This window comes from Petaurus breviceps, unplaced genomic scaffold (genome assembly GCF_028583685.1).
Source record: "Petaurus breviceps papuanus isolate PSGF00001 unplaced genomic scaffold, PetGlider_PUasm1.0 98, whole genome shotgun sequence".
Taxonomy (NCBI): Eukaryota; Metazoa; Chordata; class Mammalia; order Diprotodontia; family Petauridae; genus Petaurus; species Petaurus breviceps.
Window position 1 is genome coordinate 8,827,991 of NW_027187460.1, and position 26,632 is coordinate 8,854,622.

At 36.8% G+C, this 26,632-nt stretch overlaps 1 protein-coding gene across 1 annotated transcript in view; it reads left to right on the forward strand.

Moving 5' to 3' along the window:
- Positions 1–26,632, forward strand: part of COL22A1 (collagen type XXII alpha 1 chain) — a 630,085-nt gene that overhangs the window by 351,207 nt on the left and 252,246 nt on the right. Inside the window, exons 18-23 of the mRNA XM_069081305.1 lie at positions 401–454; positions 1,369–1,413; positions 4,835–4,879; positions 6,348–6,377; positions 7,157–7,210; positions 12,879–12,932. Of these exons, the coding sequence (XP_068937406.1) occupies positions 401–454; positions 1,369–1,413; positions 4,835–4,879; positions 6,348–6,377; positions 7,157–7,210; positions 12,879–12,932 (282 nt within the window). The remainder of the gene's footprint in view (positions 1–400; positions 455–1,368; positions 1,414–4,834; positions 4,880–6,347; positions 6,378–7,156; positions 7,211–12,878; positions 12,933–26,632) is intronic.

A 26,632-nucleotide genomic window follows, 5' to 3' on the forward strand; every position in this document is an offset into this window, starting at 1 on the left:
ATTCTCCAACAAATCTCTTACAGTTAGTAGTGGAGATATGAAACAGGCTAAGAGCCAGGCTATAGGTTAATGAACTTTTCAGATAAAGACAATTTCCTAAAACATGGCGGAATTGTAATCCTTTGCCAAGGAACTCTTTCCCTTATCGGGTCTCCTTAAAGTACTGAAGAAAAGTAACATGCTTTTTTTTGAAGTTACATCACAATAGACTAGAGTGACTCCTAGACCATGGTGTTGTTCAGGGCAGAAGCCATACATTATCTAAACTTTATGTCTCTTCCACACCTGGGACAGCACTGCTTAATGCATGTTTGTTATATTGATTTAAAACCATAATAATGGCTACTGAATTATGTCCTCTGTGGCAGCATTGTTAATTGTTTCTCTTTTGCTTTGTCAGGGAGAGCGAGGCTTAGACGGATTCCCTGGGAAGCCTGGAGAAGAAGGAAAGCAGGTACATAACCTCTGGACTAAGTTTCCAGTCTTCCCATGATGGCTAAATAGTGGGAAGGAGAAGCTGGTATCTGGCAAGAGAGACTGTAGGAACAGGGTAGACATCATGAGTTTTTCTCTAAACTAAAAGTGTCTTTTATGTCTACAAATGGTAGCAACCCTGTTTGATGTGTAGTACAGGTATCCCAGTTAACTTTATCCTTTTCCTTACTTGTGTGGATCTGCTGCCCTTTTTTAAGTGATAAGTCTTTGAATTATTCCACCTAAGACTTGTATGAAATAAAATTGCAATTCTGCATCTTTAATACAAAGGAGAGAATATAGTGGGAATTTCAGGAACATGGATGTCCAAGAGGTAAATTATTTGTTCCAAAAGGAACTTAAGTACCACTTACATCACAACTTAGACATAACCACATATTTTGCCTATCCATAATGTTATACCTGGTGAATATTTATTAATACTGGTATCTGTAACCACTTTCTCAACCACCCTATCCAAATGTCATGATCTCAGGTTTCTATGAGTGGTCTGTGAGAGGGAGAAAAAAGAAGAAAAAAATCAACTTAGAGGGAGAATCTTAAAAATCAAGGTTGAGATTAGAGGATAAACATTTCTATAGTCATCACTGGGAAGCCCTGGAGAGACGCAGATGTACCATGTTGGTCATAACCTTTGTTTTCTCAGTACAAAGGGCAGTGTGACCTCTGACTGATGCCAGAAATGCTCCCAATTCTGTATGTCATACTGTGTTATTTCTCTGCCTTGCAGTCTTATCACAAATTCACTCTGCTATTGGAGCCATTGGGCTTCATGCAATGGTTGCTAGTCATTAGGTCTGAAGTCACTTCATGCTATAATAAAATTACTCCTTTATCTTCCCCAAAATAAGTTTAATGCTCTCCTTCCTATAGGGCAGTCCAGGCACTCCAGGTGTAGCTGGTCTCCAAGGAGAAAAGGTAAGCAGAGCTAACTCATGGAAAACCTTGTTTTTGGTGAAATGGGTTTAATTAGTTCTTTATATTAAATTCTAAAAAAAATCACACCCTGAAGTAGGTAGCAGAAGTATAATCCCAATTTACAGATGAGAAAAATAACACTGGACCTTGGAGAGGCTAAGTAACATTAGCACAGTTATTCAACTAGTAAATTTAAAACCTGGAGCCCAAATCTAAGTCTGCTGACTCTTAGCCCAATGTTCTTCCTGCCATATGATTCTGACTCACAGACATTTGGCTAGACATAGTAAAAATGGGGCTTTGAAAAATCAAAACCCCTAGGTTAAAGTATACTTTTTGAACCCAGAAGAAAGAATGCTGCTGTGTTAAAAGGAATGAGACCAATTTCAGTTCAGTAGCATTCATAGGATTAAGAATGAAAAGATGCTTTAAAAATCATCTAGTCTGAAATCCTCATTTTACAGATGGGGAAATTGGGGTCCAAGAAGCTAAATGACTCACCTTAGAACACATGAGAAAGGAAGGCTGAGCAGAGTGTTGAACTCATTTCCTCTGACTCTAATAAAATTACTCATTCTATCATACCACATGGTTATTATTAAATGCCTACTATTTGCAAAGAACTGAGAAAAAATCTTTATCCCACATTTCTATGGTATAGAAGTGTTTATAGCCGGAATCTTCTCACTACAACTCTGTGAAGAAGGAGATAAAAATGTCATTTTTAAAACTGAGTTCACATAAAAGTCAATGTCAGACCATGTATTTCTTAGTAAACATCAGATCTGTGGTTTTACCAGGTGTTAGTATACTTTCCACCAATGGAAATCTCATAAATTTAATTTACTTCACAAATTATAGAGCACTATAGAAATGTTATTTTATTATTCCTACTATTGTTGTTATTATTATTATTTGAGCAAGCTAGGTGGTGCCATGGATAGAGCACTGAGCTTGGAATCAGGAAGACTTATCTTCATGAGTTCAAATCTGGCCTCAGACACTAGCAGTGTAATCCTGGGCAAGTCACTTAACTTTGTTTGCCTCTGTATCCTTGCCTGTAAAATGAACTGGAGAAGGAAATGGTAAACCACTGTGGTATCTTGGCCAAGAAAACACCAAATGGGGTCATGAAGAGTTGGATGTGACTGAAATGACTCAACAACAACAATTATTAAGTCATTAGATTGTAAGCTCCTTGAGGGCAAGGATTGTCTTTTTTCTTTTTTCTTTTTATCCACAGTGCTCAACAGAGTGCCTGGCACATAGCAGGCATGTAATAAATAAACATTTATTAATTGATTGATTATTATTATTCATTTTTCTCGCCATACCTCTCTAGGCAGCCATAATGAGTTGCTTTGAATGTAAAAGCAAAACCAAACCAAAAACATACAATGTGGTGACCAGAACTCTTAGGGCAAACTTTTCTGTTCAGATAGACTGGTCTCCAGACAACAGCCCCATCGGCCCCTGGAGGCCTGTATTTGAACCCTGCCAGTCCAACAACATAGTCTTTACAAAGCCAGGAGCACCTCCATGCCACAAGCCAGCATATAAGAAGGAGGTTAGTAGAGATGCTATCAGCATACAATCAGAAAAACCCCACTGGTGTAAGAATAGGAACTGGAAATGTTTCCATTCCCTTCAACCTCCCCCCTGTCTCCTTCTACCTCTGTTTAATTATCCACTGCTCTTACAAGGTATTTTTAGGGATGTGTCTTACATTGTTATTTTTAAAATAGCTATTAAAACTAGAGACTCATGATACCTCTCCAGGCTGGTGTCAGGTTTTTAATATACTCTAAGCAGTTACTTGACAGGGAATGCAAAACCCTAAAAGAAGCTATTTCACTTCGAGTCACTAAGTAGAGAGGGAATGATACTTGAAGGTTGAAAACCAAAGAGGCAATTACCCTGGTTCCTGTTACATTTTACATTACTGTGCCTTTTCAAATTGACTTCCAAGTACTCTGCCATTTTGAACATTTTGGTTCTTCCTCTCGCTTGGGGAAACAGATGAGGCATTATTGCTTATCATAAAACAGATGCTGAAAAATGCCTTCTAATGACATTCTGGAAACATACTAGAACCTTTCAGGTTTTAAGTTTCACTGTCATTAACTCTTTGAGAGAACATCGTGGAATCACAGAATGTGAGTTTGGGAAGGCACTTTATCCTATCTAATGTAACCTACAGTCTTTGGTAAGTCACAGAATTTCAGAGTCAGAAGATATATTAAAAGTAAGTGGAAGTTCAGAAAAGGAGTAGAGCAGAGCCCAGAATTCAGTCATTTACCAACTTACATGATGAACAACACTAAGATGCCCAATATTAGGGGAGGCAGCGTAGTACAGTAGAAAAGTGCTAAACTTACAGTCAGAAGACCTGAGATCAGATCCTTGCTCTGCCACTTGACTGACCTTGGTTGATGAATCAACAAGCATTTATTAAATATTTGGTAGGTACCAGGTACTAGATTAAGCAATGGAGTGACAAAGAAAAAGCAAAAATTATCTGTACTCTCAAAGAACTTGTACTCTTATGACATGCCACTTAATCTCTCAAGGACTCAATTTTCTAATCTGTTCACTGAGTAACTTCGACTAGATTACTGCCAGAGTTCCTTCCAGCCTTAAATATGAAACCCTAATTTTGACATTTGCTACCTTGATGACGTTGGACTATTTACTACCTTTATGATCTTGGACAAGTGCTTTCATGCTCATACGTCTCAGTTTCCTCATATTTAACATGAGAGATATTGAATAGTAGCCTCTGAGGTCCCTCCTAAGCTTTCAATCTATGATTGACCCATAGTTTTAAACTGAATTAAGAATTAAATTTTATTGACTGCATATCCTAAGAAATTAGTATTGAATAAGTGACTTATTAAGTTGACCTGTTCACTATAATGTACTCTGAGTTCTTTTTGACTGACCAGAACAGATTGGTTTACACTTTGCAATACTTAAAAGGCCTGACATGCCCAAAGTCCTAGTGAGAGCGGAGACATTTGGTCTACCATCCACTGAATAAGCATAAAATTGGGGAATCTTAGAATCATCAGTTCTTCACATTGGAAGGGAGACATTAGGGATCTTTGGAGTCCCCTCTACAACGTCACTAACAGGTGGAATAGTTATATAGTCAGTAGACTTGGCTTGGTTCCTAGTTTGTCTTTTAACTAGTTTGTGAGCTTGAACAAAGAGTGTATGTGGCACAATGGCAAGCATTCTTAATCAGTGCTCAATGGTTTTGAAAGATAGAAATAGAGGACTATATTCTGGGCTGTCAGGTATACAGTTTTGTTGAAGAGATAAAACGTGCATACAATTCAGCAAAAAAAAAAAAAAGAGAAGGATGAAATTTAACAGAGACATCAACAATTACTCTCAAATGATTTGTTCCATTACACAGGGTGAAGTTGGACCACCTGGACCACCTGGTATACCAGGCTCTGTGGTAAGTACTTTTGTCTTTGGGGTGAGGGTTGAGGTTGGGGGACAGCTTAGATAGGTAAGAACTACTTGAAGAGGAACTTCTACTAGAGATTGGCAAGTTATGTATAGTTTCTATTAATGAATGACTTGGGACACAGAGTGGTTAAGTCCATGGTCACATAGCTAGTTTGCACCAGAGATACGATTTGAACTCAGTTACTTATGACTCCAGGGCCAATCTTTTGCCAATTTCACCTCTTGTCTCTTGATAAGCCATAGATCCCGTAGAATCTTAGACTCATAAAATCTTAAAAAGCCTTTGGGTTTATCTAGATCAAAAACAGCCCATCCAGGAATTCCTGATAGGTTGGTCATTCAACCTTTGCTTGAATGTTTTCAGTGATGGGAGGCTTAATTGATATGACAGAAGCTGCCCATTCCCCTGCTTAACAGATTTCCTTATATTGAAGCACAATCTGCCTCCTTCTTACTACCACCCATTTGCTTAGCTCCTTTTCTATAAGTCCAGGAGGGGAAGAAAGGAGAAAGAGGAGAGAAGGAAAAAAAAAAGAGTAGATGAATGAATATCAGATTTAATATCAATTAATCAGTCAATAAATATTTCTCAAATGCCTACTACATGCCAGGCACTGTCTATTGGTAGAGAACTGTCCTGAAAGAAGTCATCAAGAACAAAGTCATAATGGGTTAACTTTAACGAGGAGGAAGTCAGGGAGAATGAGGAAGGAATGCAGAAGACTAAGGGACATTTTGACATATGTAGTAGATCTGAAGAAACTCAAGACAAGACTTAGTAAAATAGGAAGTAATACTATTTGCTAATAAAGTTAAGAAAGGGGGTGGAGTTAGGAGCTAAACATTTAAATAGATGATATGGTAGCAATAAAGGTGTGCCTAAGGTCAGATAAGATGTAGTTGGAGTAGACCCAATCAACATAATTTCTGAACTCCCTTCCACAGCCCTTGGCAATTTTGTTTGGGGATGGGGATAGTAGATGATCTTTGGTAACATCTAGGTTAGGTACTTAGGGGGTAGGGACATTATAAGGTCAAGGAAGCAGAGATTCAGGGTAAAGGAGAGGTGTCATTGAAGTGATTGTGTACAAAAGGGAGTTTGTCAAAGTTAGGAAGGGAAGTCAGAATGGGGATAAGAAACCATGAGAGCACGAAGGGACCAAGGCAGTAGTTCATTTTGATCTGAGCACCTATTGGCCTGGAATAGGTATGGTCATAAAAATGAGCTATAGGAGGGTGAAAAAAATCCAGGGAACGTCATTAATTCAGGTTATAATAAGAGCAAAGAGTAAGTGTTGGGAAATGGAGAATGTGGAGTGGCAGACAAGTGATTGTGTGGACTGAACAGAGAAAACCCAAGTAGACTTTGATCCTGGTGAATCCTGGGCATGTTTAGCATTTCCAAAAGAATAGTAAGCCCTTTGCTTCAATCAATTCTTGGTTTTATCTTTCAGGTACAGAAGGAGGGCCTGAAAGGAGAACAAGTAAGGGAAATTGTTATCTCCCCCTTGTACATTATTTCTCTTAATGGCAGGAACTGACAGTGTGGTTGACTCAACACCCTAAGTTGGGATATTGGTTTTGCAAAGATATGCATACTCAGGATTAAGGTGGAAATGATTTAATCTGCTCTTGGGTGAAATGGGTTATTTTCATAATGGTGAAAATTCTAGCCCCAGAAAATAAAATCAGTAAAGGAGACTGACAGTGTGCTAAGTGACCTTGACTTTGTCATTGGTTGAAAGGCATGTTTGCTGACAGGGGCCTGGTAGGGGCAAGTGTCTTCAAAAATACATTTGGGGCGCAAAGGAAACAAATGAACAAATCTTGCGTGGGTGCTCTTGGACCCTGCTGAGTTTCTTCCTAGCTTCCTTTCATTACTGACTTTGCCCATTTGGGAGGCTTAGATCTTGGAAACTCTTCCTATTGTTAACCCTGATTGTTTATAATGCACTACACTGAATAAGGCCTGTAGTTATTCAGAGCACAGTAATTGATGCTAGAGGAGATGCAGAGTTTAGATTTGACTCTTGCTCTCAGGGAGCTAGCAATCTAGTTGTCAGATAGGGTAGCCACACATATTTGTAATCCTACCTTTTCCTCCTTCAAGCCTCTGTACCAATGACCTTCTTTGTTTATGGAACCTAATGTCTCTGGATGACATACTAGGATGGGGTGTAATTGAGGAATGCCAGCATCTACTTTTTATTTTTATTTAATTTTTTGTAATTTTTACTTAATTTATTTTCTATTGTTCTAACAGGGAGCTCCTGGACCACGTGGTCATCAGGGCCTGCCTGGTCCTCCAGGAGCACCAGTAAGTCATTCAATTTCCTTTCATTCTGATCCAAACAAACTGTGGCTTATATATGTCTACTTCTATAATTTCATTTTGTAACCAATTTATATTTAAAGAATGAAAGGGCTCATTACATATCATCAATAAAACAAGAAAAAAATACAGCATTTATTCATCTTTTACCATGTGCCAACTATTGTTCTAAACACTTGGGATGTGAACACAATGGCATAGCAGTCTCTGCTCTTAGGGAGTTTATATTCTGATCTCTTATGCTCTTCCTTTTATTAAAGGTAGTGTCTTGTTGTAGGAAGAATGTGGGACTTACAATTAGAACATTTGGAATTGAATCCTTTCATCTCTGCTTACTCGTATTTTGATCTTATATAATTCACTTGTTTTTATCTGTAAGGCCTCTTAGTATCTGTCTGGAATGGTCTGATCCCCTGGGAGTTTCAAGAAGCTCTTTCTCTGTTTGCCTTTATGGAACGTTTTTGTAGAATTAGAGGACATCAGAGTTGGAAAGGACGTCAGAGGTCATTCTTGTTCATCTGAATAGCACTTTACTACTCCCTCTGGGGCTTTGATACTACAAAAAGCATTTGAGTTAGACAATGAGATGTTACTCCCACTTTTTGGGTGAAGATGCTGAAAGCAGAGTCAGTAAGAGGACTGTTCAGGGTCACCTAGCCAGCCATGACCATACCCAGGCCAAGAGTGAGCCAACATCTCTTGATTTCTTCAGGGTTCTTTTCTTCACATCAAGATGGCTCTAGGGAAAGAGACATAAAAAGGTCTAATAGGTATCACTTAATAATAAAATAGGAGTTTAGGTAAACATTTTGGATTAGGCTATCTTCTTATCACTCTAACCCAGGATTAGTGTGACAGCATTGATAAAATACCTACCAGGCAGGCATTTGAGTCAAAAAAACATTTCCTCACCTGTCCACAGATACTTTGGGAAGCACTTTGGAGTTGCCTTTATCTTACTGAGTGATAGAGTGACTCTACAGACATATATTTAGACTTTTTCTTAAGGGAGGCTAAGTGCAGGTCAGTAAATCACTTCAGAGTTGCAGAACCTGGGACAAGAAATGGCGAATGAATTAAATTTCCAAATAGTGTCCTAGGTGCTTATCTAATCAGGCCTCTGGCTGACCTTCCCTCCCTTGTTCTAAGGTAAGTTTATAAGAAAAAAGGAATCCCCAATAAAGACCAGCTGGCCAAGGTCCTAAGCAAGAAGGTACAAAGAACAAACTAATGATTTCTGGTTACATTTTTAAAAGGGTTAACAACCATTCATCTAAAGAAGGCTCTATGAATGCCATGAAGTAAAAGTGTCAATATGTGACTCAGCGAATCGGTGACTTTAATAATAGCTAATAGTCATAGCTACTGTTTACATGGTACTTTAAAGTTTGCAAAAAAAAAAAACCCTTTAAGAATATTATGGGGGCGGCCAGGTAGCACAGCAAGTAAGAGCACCGGCTCCAGTGTTGAGAAGACCTGGAGATCGAATCCCGGGCTCAGACACTCAGCACCACACCCAGAAATAACTGGCCGTGTAACCTTGAGCAAGTTACTTAACCCTGATTGCTTAAAAAAAAAAAAAGAATATTATGTCACTTTATCCTCACAACAACCCTCTGAGACAAATGCTATCATCATCATCAGATGAGGAAACTGAGGCAGGTGGAGGTCAGATGACTTGCCTTGTACAGCTATTAAATGTCTGTGACCATATTTGAAATCAGGTATTCCTGACTCCAGGTTCAGTGGTCTATCCACTTTATCACTTTGCTGACCTTAAAAAATAGTATGATCTGACCCCTTCATTTTTTTTTTAACTGAGGTCCAGAGAAAAGCAGCAGAGAGAACACTATTAAATCAGAAAATCCACTTCTGGTAATAACTACCTATTTGACCTTAGGCAATTTCTTCTTATATCACAGTATCATGAAGCTGGGTAGAGCTGGAAGGAACTTTAGAGGCCAGCTTGCCCAATCGACTCATTTAAAAGATGAGGAAAATGAAACCCAGGAATGTTGAGTTGCCTACGGTTATACACAAAGTAGGTGGCAGAGGGGAGACTTGAACCCAGGTTCTCTGACTTCTTTCTAGTATACTATATTGCCTTCTAGGTCCTTTTCTGAATCTGTTTCCTCATATTTATACTGTGTAGTCTAGACAAAGAGGGAGAGGCAGACAGAGTTGCTGACCTTATGTTCCCTAAATATATACTTTGCATTTGTACTTCTTCTTTGTCCATACTGGTGCATCTATCTAGAACATTCCCCCACCCCAACCAGCTCCATACTTACCTATCCTTCAAAACTTACCTCAAATGCCATCTTCATGAGGAAACCTAATCTGATGCCTTCAATTAACAATGATCATTGCTTCATCAAACTTTATTTTATTTATACTGCTAGTATGCTCTTATCAGATTCTACCTTGTATCATATTTAATTTTTTTTTGGTCTTTTTGGAGGGGGGAAGGAAGGGCAATTGGGGTTAAGTGACTTGCCCAAGGTCACACAGCAAGTAAGTGTTATGTGTCTGAGGGTGAATTTGAACTCAGGTCCTCCTGATTACAGGGCCAGTGATCTATTCACTGTACCACCTAGTTGCCCCTATCATATTTCATTCTGACCATGTCAAAATTCTATGAAAAGTTGTTTGAACTTTATGATGGCATTTGCTATCTTGTATTTATGTTTTCATTTCCCAAATATCCTGGCAACATAAGAACCATAATAAATGCTTATGAACTACTTTTTTGAATGGATGGATGAATGAATGGAGCAAAGGGATCATTTGAGTTGACAATATGATCATAGTTTTAGAGCTGAAAAGAGCCTCAAAGATCATGTAGTCCGACTCAGTCATTTTACAGGTAAGGAAACTGAAGCTCAACCAAGGTTAATTGACTTGCCCAGAGTCACATAGATAGTAAGTGTCAGACCCTTAATTTGCACATATTTCCTTTGACTACAAATGAAGCATGGTTTCCAGTACTTAAAATAGGAGTTTCATTTGTTAATTTGGGAATTTCCATCCCTTCCTGTGACATTAGATGAAGTTTGGTTGTTAGATAAGATAATCTAATCAACTGGTTCACTAGTATTATAAAAGCTTACTCTTAAGAATAAATTAATTAAAAATATATTTTTAAAATAAATTTTAATTGTTAAATTTAAATTTATTTAGATAATAAATTATTTTTATATATTGTATAATATTCTTATATAATATTATATAATCATATTATATAAAATATAATAAAATAAATATTAAATTTATTAAAATTTTTAAAATGTTGATAAACAACATTAAACATGCACACATGGCCAGATGACTGAAATAGCTGAATGGAATGTGAAACATGGTCTGGGATGGTTAAAGTTGTTAGGTGTTTGAACTTTCTCATTCAAGACTGGATTTAGAGTCAGAGAATCTGGGTTTAAAAACAGATCTACCGTTGCTACCTGTTATACATGTGATTATAGAATGGTCACTTCACCTTCTCACTTTCTTCATATATAGGATGAAGGCATTTAATTAAGTATCAATTTAGATGGATATAATAGATGCAATCATCAATACTCAATATGCCTTTTAATCCTTTGGTTTTATTGCATAGCTTCAAATGCTGCCTTTGGAGTATAACAGTCATCTCAGAGCATGCTTAAAAATTAATGCTCGAAAACTGGGTAACTGGTCAGAGTGTTAGTACCCTCCCTCCACAATCTCTGCCTAGCCCTTAAGACAGTAATCACAAAGGAGACAGAAAATAAATATCCCCTATGGCAACCTGACTCTACCACCATGCCCTTACTGTCACAATTACTACCTGTTTTCTTCTCACTTTTCCCAAACACCATGGCAAATGAACACATGGTTATAATGGTCAGTTTCAAATACAACACATATTGATTGAAAGGAGCTCTAGCATAAGTGATAATCACTAAGTCTCTCAGTTAGAAAGATTTTCAGAGGTAAACATCACATTGTAGGAAGAACACAGGACCTTTGATCAGGAGGGACTTGGATTCAATCCTGATACTTTGTATCTTACAGTGCATGTTGGGGGAAAAAACATTTCAAACCCAACTGTTAGAGAACTGTTATTATTTGAATTTTTTCTGTGTATTTTTTGGGGGGTGGGGAGCACAGTGAACCATATGAACACAATAGGAAGATTCCTCCATTCTGCCTCTTTGAAGCTGTCTACTTTCAGTTCTGACCTCCACACCGGTATGATTATTTGACTTTACCCCCTTGTGTGACTCAGGGGAAATCATTTAACCTTTCTGAGTCTCAGTTTCCTTATCTACAACATGATAATAATACATATATCATCTATCTCATAGGGTAGTTGGGAGGCTGAAATGAAACATTGAATGCAATGTGCCTTGAAAACTTTAGAGTGCTATAAAAACGTAAGTTGTAGTTATCTAGTTCAACATACACGTATGTAGAAATTCTCTTTTATATCATCACTCATAAGTGATTATGCAATAACTTCTTGAAGACTAAAACCTCCAGGAAAAACAAACTCACCAACCCAGTAGATAACCCATTCCCATATTCAAAAATCTCAGTGATTCCAATAGCCTGCTATTTGAAATCCTTTACAGTCTGACTCCCACTTAATTTTTCCATACTATTTCATATTATTCACCTTCATATACCCTATGTTTCAGCCAGTCTGGTCTTCTGGATGATCTCTGGACTTAACATTCTATATCCCATCTCTGTTCTGGAATATACTCCCTTCTTAACTTGACCTCTCTGACTGCCATACTCCCTTCAAGTTCAGGTGTCATTTCCTATCTGGAGCCTTTCCTGATCTCTGCAGTATCTGTGCTCTCTCCTTCCTCCCATTATTCTGTATTACTTCATGTATCTATTCTTCCTTCCACCCCACCCAGATGTTTAACATAAACTCTTAGAGATGGGTCAAGTTTTTGTTTTATATTAAACAGATATTTTATCTCTCTGCAATTTTTAGCCTATTTTTTCTAGTCCTGGCCTCTAGCCCCAAGCAAATAAATCCCCTTTTCATGTTAGTCCCTACATTACTTGAAAGAAACTGTCATGCTCCTCCTCTGTCTTTGCTTCTTTAGGCTAAAAAGCCTAAATCCAACCATTATCCAATTATCCTCAATTCCTAGTCCTCTCCCCACTTGTTTTTCAGTGTCCTCCTTAAAATGAGCACCTAACTGAACACAATACTCCAGATGTTTAGGGTGACTCTATTCTTCCTTCTTGGGATGGGTATTCTCCCACTCTTCATGAAACTCCATATTTAGTTTTCATTCCATGAAAACCTCATCAACTTTTTGATATGAACAGTTTTCTATCTGTGGTTCCCTGATCCTGTAGTTGATTATTTGAACCCAAGAGTAGAATTTAACTTTTATCTCTATTAAATTTTATTTTGTTAATGCCTTGCTATTCAGTTTTCTCATTTACAACAGGATGGCATTTACTTCCATCTAGGACTGAAATGTTGAACAACAACCAAAAAATCAAATGTGATTTCAAAACACATACGCATATACACAATATACATATATACATGTATATGCATGAATATACATGTATATACATATGCACATATACATACCTAGGCTCCTATTTATTTTTCCATTATTATTTCCTGTTTTGTTTCTTAAAGGGTCCAATGGGTCCTGAAGGCAAAGAGGGACTTCCTGGTTCTCAAGGACAGCGGGTAAGTTAAATATCTACATTTAATTGTGCCTCCCTCCCTCTACCCCAACATGATCCACACCATGGGTCCATTTTAGGAAGCTTCCCATGGGAGAATGGTGTTGACATTAATGCAGAATTGGAAATCCTTGAATAAAAACATATGCTCTCTCTTGGCATTGAGTCTTTATATTTTCTTTTCCTTTCTTCTTTTCATTAAGGAATTAAAAATGTTGCATAAAGAAAATATGATGAATCAGAAGTGTCTTGTTATAATGTGTTGATATTATAGGATTCAGTCCCATCACATTGTTGTTACCAATCTTCATACACTAGGGATTTACTCTGCTATTTATAAGCTGTGTGACCTTCAGCAAGTCCAGTCTTACCCTTCACTTGGTACTTAACATACATGGCTTTCTGTGCTATTCATCCTTTTTATATATACAGACTTATAAATCTATAATATTCTCAAGCTAGAGGATAGCTTAGAGATGATCATTTTATGGATGAAGACATGGAAACTCAGAATAAAGAAATGACTTGTCCAAAGGTACACATGAGTCACTGAGACTTGAACCCAAGTCACTTGACTCAACCCAAAACTTTTAGCTTTATACCACTTGCCTTTCTGCTCTGTTTATTTAAATAATTGCTACATCCATTCAGTAGAAGTAGCCCATGTTATGCTTATTTGTATTTGTAGCAGTAGCTTTTACAGTGCCCATGCAAAAAAAAAAAAATCTTGGCAAATGTGCGTTGATGTTGATACTAATGGTGCCAGAACAGGGAGAAGCCCATATAAGCTGTACTAATTGTGTATCAGGCCTTTTGAATTTCAAATCAAGTCAACATTTTTTTTTGTCTTACTGGTGTTTAAGACTTCTTTCCCTTCAAAAATAGGAGTCAGTCTAGGGAACATCATGCTTTGAAAAATGTAGAGTGACATACATTCCAGAGAGACTACTGCACTGAGAGACCAAGTCCAGTCCTGACTTTGTCATCAAGTCACTATGATGACATGGGCAAGTCACTTAACTTCCCTCTGACTCAGGTTTTTTTTCTTTTCTTTTTTGAGATAATCAAACCAAAATGAAACTTCTTTTAAAACACACAGTGATGAACCATGAAAACTATGTAGGAGAGGGAAGATAAATGCTGAAACATTGGTACCATGAATTTTGAGTATTTATTTTCTACCCAAACCCAAAACCCTCTTTTAAAATTTTTCTTCAGCTCCTAAAATGAAAATCGTTGATCTGGGTAAGAATGAATCACATTTTACTTTGACTCAAGTTGGCATTGTCCTATAGAAAAATTACTTTAGTCACTATGACATTAGTTCAAGCAGGCATTATGATTTGTTAAAGGTGTGCAAATAGGCAATACAAATAGGTAAAACATCTTGAGTTGATAATTTATTGATAAAGGAAAAAAGTAATAGAAACAAACTATATTTGCCCACATGTTCAAGATTGGACTTGAAAGTTCTAGATGAGGGAGTTGTATTGGTTTCTGTATAGCATTGACTGAATAGATTACCATTATCACCATCTCGTAACTAGCAGTTAGGCATTTGAAAAATTATCAGTCAAAAACTACTAAGCATGTCTGTTATTGAGAGTGCTGGTCTACCTATGTTCAGAGAGGCTCATCACTAGGTCATCATGGCTACAGGATGATGAGGTTTTTGGATATAAGTACATCTGAAAATTATATGCCAAGTTCATGAATCCCAGGTTAAGACTCCTTGATCTAGTCCAACTGTTATTTGAAATAGGTACATCCTCTACAACACTCTCAGCTGGTGACTATTGCACATCAGCCAGATAACCACCAGTGACAACTATTGCATAGTAGCCCATTCCAGTGTTGACAGTTTCACTTACTATTTCTATTCTACTTGCTAAAAATTCTTTCCCACTTAGCAGAGGCAGGTAGCACATGCTAATCAGTTTGGCTGCAAAAGATTTGGGGTCTTTGGTGGACTGCAAACATTGCTATCAGTCAGCAGTATGATATGGAAGCTGTGAAAGCTAATGCAATCTGAAACTATAATGAGAGGTATAGGAAACAGATGATCCTTTCACTATCCTAGTAGGCTACAGCTGGACTATTATATCAGCTCTGTGTACTGTAGTTTTGGAAGGAAATTAGTTACCTGGAGATCATAGGATCATAGGTCTCTTGATGTAGAGCTGGAAAGGACTTTAGAGACCATCTTCCTCATGTTGGATGAAGAAGTGATCTACTCACCACTACACAAGAAAGTTAAATGAAAAGTACACAGGAGTACCCAGGTCCTCAGACATCAAGTCTCATTTAAAAAAATTCCCCTTGTGTACTTGCTCTCTGGAATACATTTTTTATAAAAAATTCCTTTTTTTTAATATTGCTATTTATCACTTCTTAGTGATGATCCCTAGACCCCGATAGAAACTACCCTTGCAATAGAAAAGTACAGGTAAGCAAAACATACCAACCCATTGTTGATACCTGGTAATATATCTCATTCTGTACCTATAATCTCCTGCCAGCTTGTCAAGAGGAATGATATGAATGTATTCTGCTACCGGCCACTGTAATGCATTGAACAAAATTCTGAATTCTTTCCACGTTGCTTTCGTTTAAAGTATTGTATAAGTTGTTCTCTTTATTCTTTTTATTTAATTCAAAACACATTTTAAACATATCAGTTGTCTCTGATTTCATCTCCCTTGTCTAGTGCTAGGAGATGATTGTAGAGACTTAATCAGACTAATTAGGGCTGCCGTTTAGGGCATATCTCCTATGTATAAACAATACAGAAGATGGTTTGGATTTTTCTTCCTTCACTTCCCTGTGGAGGTGGGCTGTAGAACATTTAGCCATGACCCATCCTTTGCTGACTGTGAGAGGAAGGAACTGAGCCTTTTTGTTTTCCCGAGAATCCAAGACTACTGTTTTGTATTCTGTAGGAGGGGAAGAACTGATGTTTAAGAGGAAGAAGCATAAGAGTTTTCACTAAGGCCTTAAACTGTGAATTCAAGTGTACCTCTCCAAGGATAGACTCAGGGGAAATAAGGAAAAATCTGTAATGATGACCTTATTTCTCTCTCTGCATTAACACACACACACACACACACACACACACACACACACACACACCCCTTTAGTTAGTGGTTAATTAATAAACCACAAAAATAAAATAATAAACCACTCCTCCAGTAAATACTCATCATTGTTCAGGATGACCCAAGTGAACTATTAAAGAAAGAGATCATCTATAGGATGCATGATTGCAAGTAGCAGAAGGTCCTCAAAATTTTTCTCTTACCCTCTTCTTACCCCAACAGAGGTCCCCTTCAGCTCTGAATCTGTGGTCCTATGATTGATCACCAGGAAAGGACTTGGACAATGGTTAGTGCTAGCTTTGAAGTTCTATGGAACTGCAATTTACTGAATAATGGAAGTAGTGGTATAGTTAAACATCTATTTATTGTTTTGGTAGCTGCTGCATGTAGAGTAGGAAGTGTTTTGTTTTGGGGGTTAGAGAGTCTGTATGTTTCCATCCCAACTTTAATAGTTATTACTTTTTGAACTTGGGCAAATTGCTTTTTATCTTTATCATATGTAGATGAAGCAATTGTATTTAGAAGTAGATAGTGTCTGAGGTCCTTTCCAGCATTAAATCTATGATCCCATAATTACCAGCCTGAAATAGACATGACATTCCCATCATTAAGAATTACTTTTTAATTACTTCTTCATTACTTTGAACTAACAAAATGAGATAAGATGAGACCCTTTGCCTGACTAACCGCCTCCCTCATTAAAAGCATTTTCTCTCACATCAAATATTCCAGAACGCTTTAGCCTGATGTCCTCTTTGCAGTCATCAGTGTCCACCTTTCACTTTATTTAAATATATGTACTAGATTCTCCCCTACTCCCAGTATAATTTGGGTCCCTTGAGGGAAGGGACTATGTTATGTATGTAAATATGTGTCTATGTGTTTGTGTATACAAACATACACACAAACATATATATCTATAGATACACATAGCTATATGTAGAGAAAAGCTTAACATACATACACATATACAGTATATATATGTTTTATATATAGTCTCTTCATTTATGCTTGTCTTTCTATAACAGACAGACAGACACACACACGCACACACACCCCTTTACTTTAATGCAGTCTCTTCCCTCAAGGAGCCTAAATTATATTCTCTCCCAACCAGGAAAGAATGCACAGAAAAGAAGGGAAGCAAAAGTTCGTCACTAAATTGGGCAGAGACTACTAGGCCAAGCTTAATAGGGATATTTGAAGTAGGAATAAGTATCTTTAGCTGTGGGTGAGGGGACAGAAATAGGAGACTATAGTAGGAGTGCCATTCTCCATGTAAGATTTAAAACTGAAAAGGTTCTCAAACACCATCTAGATTCTATTCCAACCTTTTGTCCACATATAAGGAAACAACTGAGGCTCAGGGGCAAAAAGGCAATATGCCCAACTTCACATATTGAAGCTGGGATTCAAACCCAGGCCTCTTTAAACCCAAACCCAAATCCTTTTCATTGCATATGTTTCCTCTCCCCAAACAAGAGATATTTAAATAGACCATTCCTTCTCTATTATTCAGATAACTGAAGTTGTATATTGCCCTTATATTTCATATGTCTGCATAGATAGGTAGATGATAGATGAATAGTTATTTTCCCCCAGTAAAAATGTATGATAAAAAGAGTATATACTGTCCAGAAGGGTGAGTTGGACTTCCTGAGTGGCTGACTCCAATTCTACTTCTCTGCCTGAACTCTTCCTCAGCCCTCTTCCTAATCTTTGAATTGGAGCAGCCATGGTTTTAGGAGTCTATGTTGTCGTTAATCCAGTTTCCCCCTCTGTGTTGACCAGACTCCCTAAGGGAGAGGACTTTCTTAGGACTGTGAAATGAAGCATTGCCCTTACCCTCGTATCTTGTTCTATAAGAGTGGTGCCTTGGACCTCTGAGACTGCCTTATACCAAGAAGTTGCCTCAGTTAGCCACAAGTACGCCCTAAAGAAGAAAAAGAGGCTCATTGTGGATGGTCTGGGGATATAGTTTTCTATGTCCCTTCTCATCACTTCCCTAGTCTCTGGAGGGTGAGCAGCTTTTCTTGCCAGCCTGCTACTGCTTTTTCTACCATAGTAAAGCTTTCTCCATATGGATAGCAAATTCCCTAGTCCAGTAGACCTGTCTCTATTTTCCCTACCCAAAGACTTGAAGCTAGCTGAACCTTGGCTTTCTTCTGCTGGGCACCGAGGTACCATATGTATAGTGGATACTGAATAAATGTTGAAATGGATCAAACATTTGCATAGTACTTTGTAAGTATAAAAGAATTTAATCAATTCACATTATATAATGACTGAAGGTTTTAATATCCCACATTTCCTCAGCATTTTAAGGTTTGCAAAGCACTTTCCTCACAACAGCAGATTATTATTACCATTTTATGGTACTAGAAAACCGAAGCTCAAAGAGGTTAACTGATTTTCATGGCTATAAAAGTAGTGGATATCACAGTCAGGATTTTAATTCAGGTATCCTAACTCTAAGCCTAGTGTTCTTTCCATTTTAATGAACTTAATTATAAAGTAATAAAACCATAAAATCTTAGACTCTTACACTACATTAGGTAAAGTGATACCAGTATGTGATTATTTTCATAGATCCTTAAAAAGAGAGAGAGACAGAGAGATAGAGAAACAGAGAGAAAGAGAAACAGAGAGAGACAGAGAGAGAGGTATATAGTCTGTGTTCGTAAACTTTTACAGATAAGGAAACAGACTCAATAGGGAAAAAAAAAAAGACCTAGCCAGGATCACAGAGTTGAGAGGTCCATAATCAGGGTCCAAACATAGAATCTTGGGCTTCTAAAATCTGAAAGTTGAAAAATAATTTTGAGGTTATGAAGGCCAATACACACCTGAATAGAAATTCTGCTACATTATAGATAAGTAGTTATCAAGCCTTACATGGGGGTACCTGTTCTGAAATTGTGTGTGAAAGCCAAATACCAACATATTATTAGTTGGTACTTTTAAAAAAAATGCCTATTTCTGTAATTCACGTAATCTCAGCTTATATTGCTCCATTTAGAATTGGACCATTACAAGCATTAATTTTCATAGTAGTTAATTGGGTGGAAAAAATACAGTTTATAGAAATTTGCCACACAGCTATTATCTGAAATTATAACAGAAAAAAACAGCATTAAACATTATTAATGCAAAAAGGCGTGAATTTCAAAAACACTACTTTCTTTTCATTTAGTTCAACTGTTTTATTTTCTAACAGGGCTTAGAGTAGCTAAGTGACTTAGCCAAAGTAAGGCAAGAGAATTAGCAGAAATAAAACTAGAACCTAGATACCTTCTGCATCTAAGTCCAGTGTCCTTTCCACAACACCATGCTGACTCTATAAATGAATATGCCATTCTTAATACTCAATTTGCAACCCAAAAGATTGCCTCCTTATCCTTTGTGGTCTAGGACTCAAATCTTACCCCTGCAAATGATTCCTTGCTATAGATAGTTCATGGACTTGTCTATTGGTCTTGCTTTTAAAGCATATTATGGGAAATGGGGACAATTGTCTTTGAGATTTGCACAATTAGAAATCAGTTAAAGGAAGGAGCTAGACAGAAGGTGATAGTCTCTTTGCCTCATGATGGAAAAAGACTTAAAGTTAAAAACAGGAAAAGTGAAGATATCCCTTATTTTGAAGGAGTTTGACATATTAGAAAGGACAATATATTTGAAGTTTAGAGACCTGGTTTTGAATCCTTACCCTGACACTTCCTAGCTATGTGTCTGCTGATAAATACAGAATCTTAGTTGGAAAGTACTATAGAAGACAAATAGTCCAAACAGTAGTGCCCTCTATGGCACCAAGAAGGCAAGGTCATCCAGCATCTATTTAAAGACCTGCAAAGATGGGTACTCCCTATTTCCTGAGGTAGTCTATTTAAGGCTAAATCTTTCTATCTGCAGCTTCTACTCATTTCTTCTAGTTCTAACTTCTGAAACCATAAAGAACAATTTATTGCCTCTTCCACGTAATAGGCCAGGATATTTGACTTTAGTTCTGATGTCCTAACTAACTTTTCTTTTTGCAAGCTAAATATTCTCAATCCCTTCAACTAGTCATCAGATAGTATAGGTCATTGGCACTCTCATTACCCTGGTTATCTTCCTGTTATGGATAAGTTCCTGCTTAACAACATCCTTCCTAAAACATGATGTCTAGAATGAAACACAGTAAAATAGGTTTGATCTGACCAAAGGCAGAAGATTAGTGGGACTTTCTCTTCCTAGTTCTGGAAGCTATGTTCCTTAATGCAGTGAAAGATTGCATCAGCTGTTTTTGGCTCTTTTTATTTTTTTTTTACTTATATTGAATTTGAAATCTGCTAAAACCTTGGGGCTTTTTTTTCACATGAACCATTGTATATTCGCCTTTCCCTTTATTGCATAATTGTAGAGGTGATATTTTAACCTGAAGTATAGAACTTTAACATCATTCCTGCTACAGGTCATCTTCTTAGATTCAAGTCATCATTCTAACCTGTCAGGCTCTTTTTGAATCCTCCTGGATCCATCATCTAATGAATTTTGCTACTGTTTCTGCCAGCATCATATCATTTGAAAATCTGACAAATCTTCCAGCTATCTTCATCCAAGTCTTTGAAAAAAACATCAAACAGCACATGGTCAGGGATGAATTCTTAGAGATCCCTCTCAATGCTGACATTATTCATCTAATCATTGAATTTGACCATTCAACCAGTCAATTTCCACCTAACTATAATATCCTCTAACTAATAACCATTCATCTTGTCCACAAGACTACTGTAAATAACCTTGTCAAAAGCTGTGCTGAAATCCAGTTGACTGATTCTAGACAATCTTCTGACTAGTCTAGACACTCACTCAAAAAGCAAATGAGATTTATCTGATACAACCTTTTCCTGATAAAGCCATGTTGGATCTTTGAGGGAAGATAGAAGCAAAAAGGAAACAAGATAATACAGTGAATTATTAATACATCTTTATTTCAGGATGGATAGGACTTTAGAGGACATCTATTTCAAGTCCCTCATTTTACAAATGAACCAAAGGATGAAAAGGTTAAGTAACTTACCTAAGGTCATGCAGCTAGTAAATAATAGTGATGGGGATCAAAATAAAATCATCTGATTCCAAATCCATTCATTCTTTTCATGGTGCTATGATTTTCCCATAGTAATACAACGAGTATCAGAAGTAGAATCATGACATCAGGACTCACCTCATCTCAAGTACCATATTTCATACTATTTTTCTAAACAAACCTCTATCTGTCATACCATAGTTTGATTCTCATCTCCTCTACAATCCTCAAATGTTATTTTGGCACCTTTCTGTACTCCAAAAGGACATATTTTCTAAGTCTTCCTTACTAGGAACTTCATTAATTCAGTTGCACAATTTAATATATGTTCTTATGTATTGTTTAGTTTCATGTGTTAAATTAATCTTGTTTCCCCAAAAAATATTGTATTTTTCTTGAAGACAAGGATTTTGTCATATTTGTCTATTATATCCATAGGGTTCCTAGTCTTGTGGTGGGCACAAAAGAAGAATTCAATAGATCTTTGCTAAATGAAAATTAATTTTAAAAATCAATATAATTACTACGATAATATGGGAATGTCTCCCACTACTAGTTTCTTTTTAAGTAACAAGGACAACAATAAGGACTTTCTGTTGCAATTTTAAATATTCCAAATTTGGGAAGTGTTTTTAGCATCTCATAATTTCAAAAATATTTTGAGGGTTGTTTGGTTGCCTTATTTCTTTTCAAATACAAATAGCCTGTTTGAAATAAATGGAAAGAAAATTTCTTCATTTCCATTGTGATTTTGTAAAAATAAATTGACTTAAAACTTGTGATTTCATAAATAACTTTCTTATTGTTGCTGTTTATTTACAAGACTCAAAATTGAGAAGGTGCTTTGGAAGGTAATTCTCTTATAGGGTAGCAGAAAGTAGTTATAGGGTTATAGAAAGAGCATAGATTGTAGAATAAGGTTTGATAAGCTTGCTGTGCTCATTTGGGCAAATTACTTTCCCTATCTGGACCTCAATATATTTATTTGTAAAATATGGAGCAGGGTTTGAACATGATTATTTTCTTCTGTTATAACTTTCTAGCAGAAAGCTTACTTCTAAGATTTTATGTTCCAAATATCTAGAAGATTCTATCTTCCAGAGATTCCTTCTAAGGTTCTATGTTTCAAGGTAAATTTCAGCTCTAACATGCTTTATTCATTGTTTCAGCTTCCTGTGTATTAAGGCACCTGAAGTACCTTAGGCTTTGTGTTTTCAGTGAGGTAGAGTTTGTGGATACTAACCGAAATCAAGAATTAATTCAACTCTCTTAAATCAGCTAATCAATTGCCAATATCTGTTAAGTACCTACAATGAGCCTGGCACTATACTAGGTACAAGCAATGCAAGGAAAAAGAATAAAACTTTTTTATCATAAGAAGCTTACGTTCTAATGGGGGAGAAAAAAAATACTTGTAAAAATACATACATAGTTGTTAAATATTATTTATTTTGAGGATTACTATTGAAACCAATTTTCAATTCTAGCCTTATTTCCTTCTCCTACCCAAGATATTCCTGGGCTGATACCCATTCCCTCACTCTATTATTGCTTCTTCTCCCCTAATTCCCCCTCCCAAATGCCAAAACACATATATACACACACACACACGTGTATGTATATATACATATATCTATATCAAGCACCACTTCCACCATTTATATTTTTACTTTTAATATATCTTATTGATATCTTTTGTTTTATATCACTTAAATTTTTCCCTCTATTCATCCTCTTCCTTACTCCCAGATAAGCAATCCTTTATAACAATATTTTTTTAAAAGGAAAAGGAAAAAAAAATCAGCACCTCTGATCAATATATTTACAAACTTCATTTTGATATGCAAAGTTCCATACCAACAGAACCCCTCTTGTAAGGGAATGGGGGGGTTTGCCTTTTCATATTTCTTCTTTGGGACCCAGTTTTTTCTTTATATTTCTACAATATAATTTTTTGATGTTTTGTGACAGTTATTCTTTAGATTTACGTTGTTGTGTTCATTGTTTTGCTGCCTCTGTTTACCTAATTTTTCATCAATTCATGTATTTCCACGCTTCTCTGTATTAATGACATCCATCATTTCTTAGCACATGGTAATATCTCATGACATTTATATAACACAGCTTGTTTAGTCATTCCCCAATTGATGGACATCGACTTTCTTTCCAGTTCTTTGCTCCTAAAAAAGTGCTGCTATAAATACGTAGGTGTACATAGAATCTTTCAAGGCATTATTTTTTAGTAAAAGATTTCTGGTAGTGGAGAGAAAGAGACAGCAAGGGACAGAGACAGAGAGAGGGAGACAGAGACAGAGAGAGAACAAAGAGCCATAATTTCTAGATTATCCTTTGGTTTTGAGAATTACATCATCTCCCTTGCTGCACTCAATTTGTGGGAAGAATCAAGAATAACTAAATTGATGGTTTATTCTCTCCCTTGTCAAAGTTGCCCTAGTGGGAAAGATAACAGCACATCACATAAATATTGTCATTTATCATATATATATATATATATATATATATAGTTATGCCACATTTATGCATAAAAAATATTCACTGCCTCTAGGTTGCCTCAGAATCAAATTCAGCCTCTTGTGTGGCATTCCAAGCTTTAGACAATCTTTAACTACCTACCTCTTTATTGTTCTTTCCTCTCTCCTCTGTGTTCTAGCTGAAATGGATAACTCTCTACTGCCCAAATCTGTCCTGTTGTATAGCAAATATATTGCCTCCGTGTATTTTCTTAGAATTTTTCCTAAATTATCAATGGTCCTATTCTCCCTTTTCATGTTGAATTCCCACTCATTCTTGAAGACCAATCAAGTTGCTGTCTGTTCTATGAAGTATTTTTTTAAACATTCATCCACCAAGTATAATGATCCCCCCCTGATTTCAGATAACATTTTGCTGACACCTCTCTAATATTCCTACCATGTACATTATAATAATTTGTTTGTTTCCTAAACTTTGAGCTTCATGAGGGTAAAACTGCCTCTTAACTGTTTTTCATTTAATATTTTTTGTTTTATTCTGAACATTAGCACCAAAAAGAACATTTAAGTATACACAGCAGGAGACAAAAAAGAACATTATGTATTAAATTATAATTATATATCTCCATTTCATATCATCAGATTTTCTAATATATTGAATAAATTGTACATGTTACTTGTAAGAGTGTCCAACTTTTCCATGCTCCCTACTGAACTTTTTATTTTTTCAGATTTTGTGTATACATTTAAAAGTACTTCAATGCCACCCTCTCTTTGGGAGGATCACATTGCCAACTCCTTCCTTTCATCTCCTTAATTAAAAACTGAAAGAAAAAAGCCCATAATAAGTTAATATAATAAAGTAAAATGAATCATACAGTCACCATTTCTAAAAATTGATATCTCTTTCTTTGCCTTGAATCTGTCACCTCTCTCTTAGGAGGTGGGTAATATTCATTCACACATACATATATGTGTGTATATACACACATAAATATATTCATATACATACATGCATGTATGTTTACAGATTATAGAATCACCAGATTTCAGAGACCATCTAGTTTTACTCAGACCTGAGCAAGAATGCCCCTTCTAACATGTATGACAACTGGTTCTCTAGTCTTTGCTTGAAGCCACTTTAGTAAAGTGAACCCAGCTACTTCCCAAAGTAACCCATTCTACTTCAGGAACACCCTAATTGTTATGAATTTTCCTTTTACTTAACTCTGCCCCTATAACGTTTTTCTTTTGTGCCTAATAGATTGAGTGAAATTGATGATCATATACATATTGGTTTTTTCTTCCCCCAGAACTCAAAATTGCATGTTAGCAATCACTGTTCTAAAGGATATTAGGTGGTTAGATGATGTAGTTTATTGCCTGTGTTGTCCAAAGAGGCGCTTCAGTTTGATATATTAGAATGGCAGTCCCATTAGTCTCCTTTACATTTCCTGATTGTTGGATAGTCTGTCATTGTCTAAAGCTAAACGTGTCCTCAGTCCTGATTTCTAGAGGTTGAAGGAAATTATATGGGAACCTTGTTTCCCTGCTGCAATCCAAGGGCATCTGTTTGACTGCTCAGTGTTTGGGGCCCTTCTATGCCTCCTTCTCCTCCTTCTCCAGATGGTAAAATGATCACTTGGATTAATATCTAATATTTGAATTATTCCACACAACAACCTTGCGGTGTTGCATGTCAGAACACTCCAGGTGTTTGGAAGGAATTGGCTTTAGTACTAACATTTTGAAATGATCCTGTATGTCACTGGGAGCCTCTGAGAGCAGGAAGTAGGGAGAGGGAACATATGGTGCATATTAGAATCATTTATATAAGCAGTCATTGAACATCAGAATCATAGAGTTGGCAGAGAGACCTTTGAGGTCATGTTGCCCAACCTTTAACTCAGCATGATTTTTTTCTACAACATATTCAACAAGTGGCCATCTGGATTTTGCCTAAGTACCTGTGGTGGTAGGGAAAACCACTGACCTCTGAGGCAACCCATTCCCTTATTGGGTGTCTCTAATTATTAGAAAGTTCATACATCAGGGGCATCACAATTTCTGATTGCCAGGGCTCTAACCTCCAGCATAGGCACACTGAAGAGAATAGAGAATTCAAAGGATATTGTCAAGGTCTCATTTTTCCTTGACTTTGGAAATATAGAATTATTGCTTCACAGCCCTTAATGTTCTTCAGTTGCTTACATCATGACAAACTCCATGAGAATCTCCTCAGGTACATATCCCACAAAAATACAGAAACACAAAGAAAAACCACTCAGGAATCAGTATCCCTAGATTTGTATTGATGTGCAATTCAGAATTCTTATTTGAGTCTCCTGCTCTTATTAATAGACTCAAGGTTCAGTATAAGTTCTAACTTAGGAATAATAGCTCAGAAACTTTGGCTAGGTTTGTTTTATAGGGCAACTGCAGGAAGTTGCTGGTGGCAGAGATGATACTTCTCAAGAGTATTTGATATTACCATTGTCTTCCTGTCTTGCAGATTAATTGTCCCATGCTTTTGCTTGTGGTAATATAGGATCATACATTTAGAGTTTCAAGTTACATTGGAGGCCATCTAATCCATTCCCTTCATTTTATAGATAAAGGTATTAAGGTCTAGATAGGTTAATAGGGTAATAAGTAGAGGGACTGTGATTTGGACCCAGTCATTTCACTACAAAAGATGAATCTCAAGGAAGATGGCGGAGTAGGTCAGAAAATTCCAAGCTCTCAAGATTTTCACCCACAAAAGAGTTGAAATAGCACCTTAGGGCGAACAAAGTGCAGGTGGAGAAAAATAAAAATAGGGGCACAACTGGGGTCTTCCTGGAACAATTTGAGAAGACCAGGAGAATAATCCCAGGATAGACTTTGGTCCCCGTGAAGAGTAAACACCTCCAGGTTAGGTTCCACTTTAACAACAAACCACAGCGTTGGTTTGAGAGGCAGCCTCAGCCCTATCCACAGGAACTTTCAGCCCCAGGATAATGAGGGGAGTTGGGCGTCTAAGCCCAGGAAGATCAAGAGAACCTCT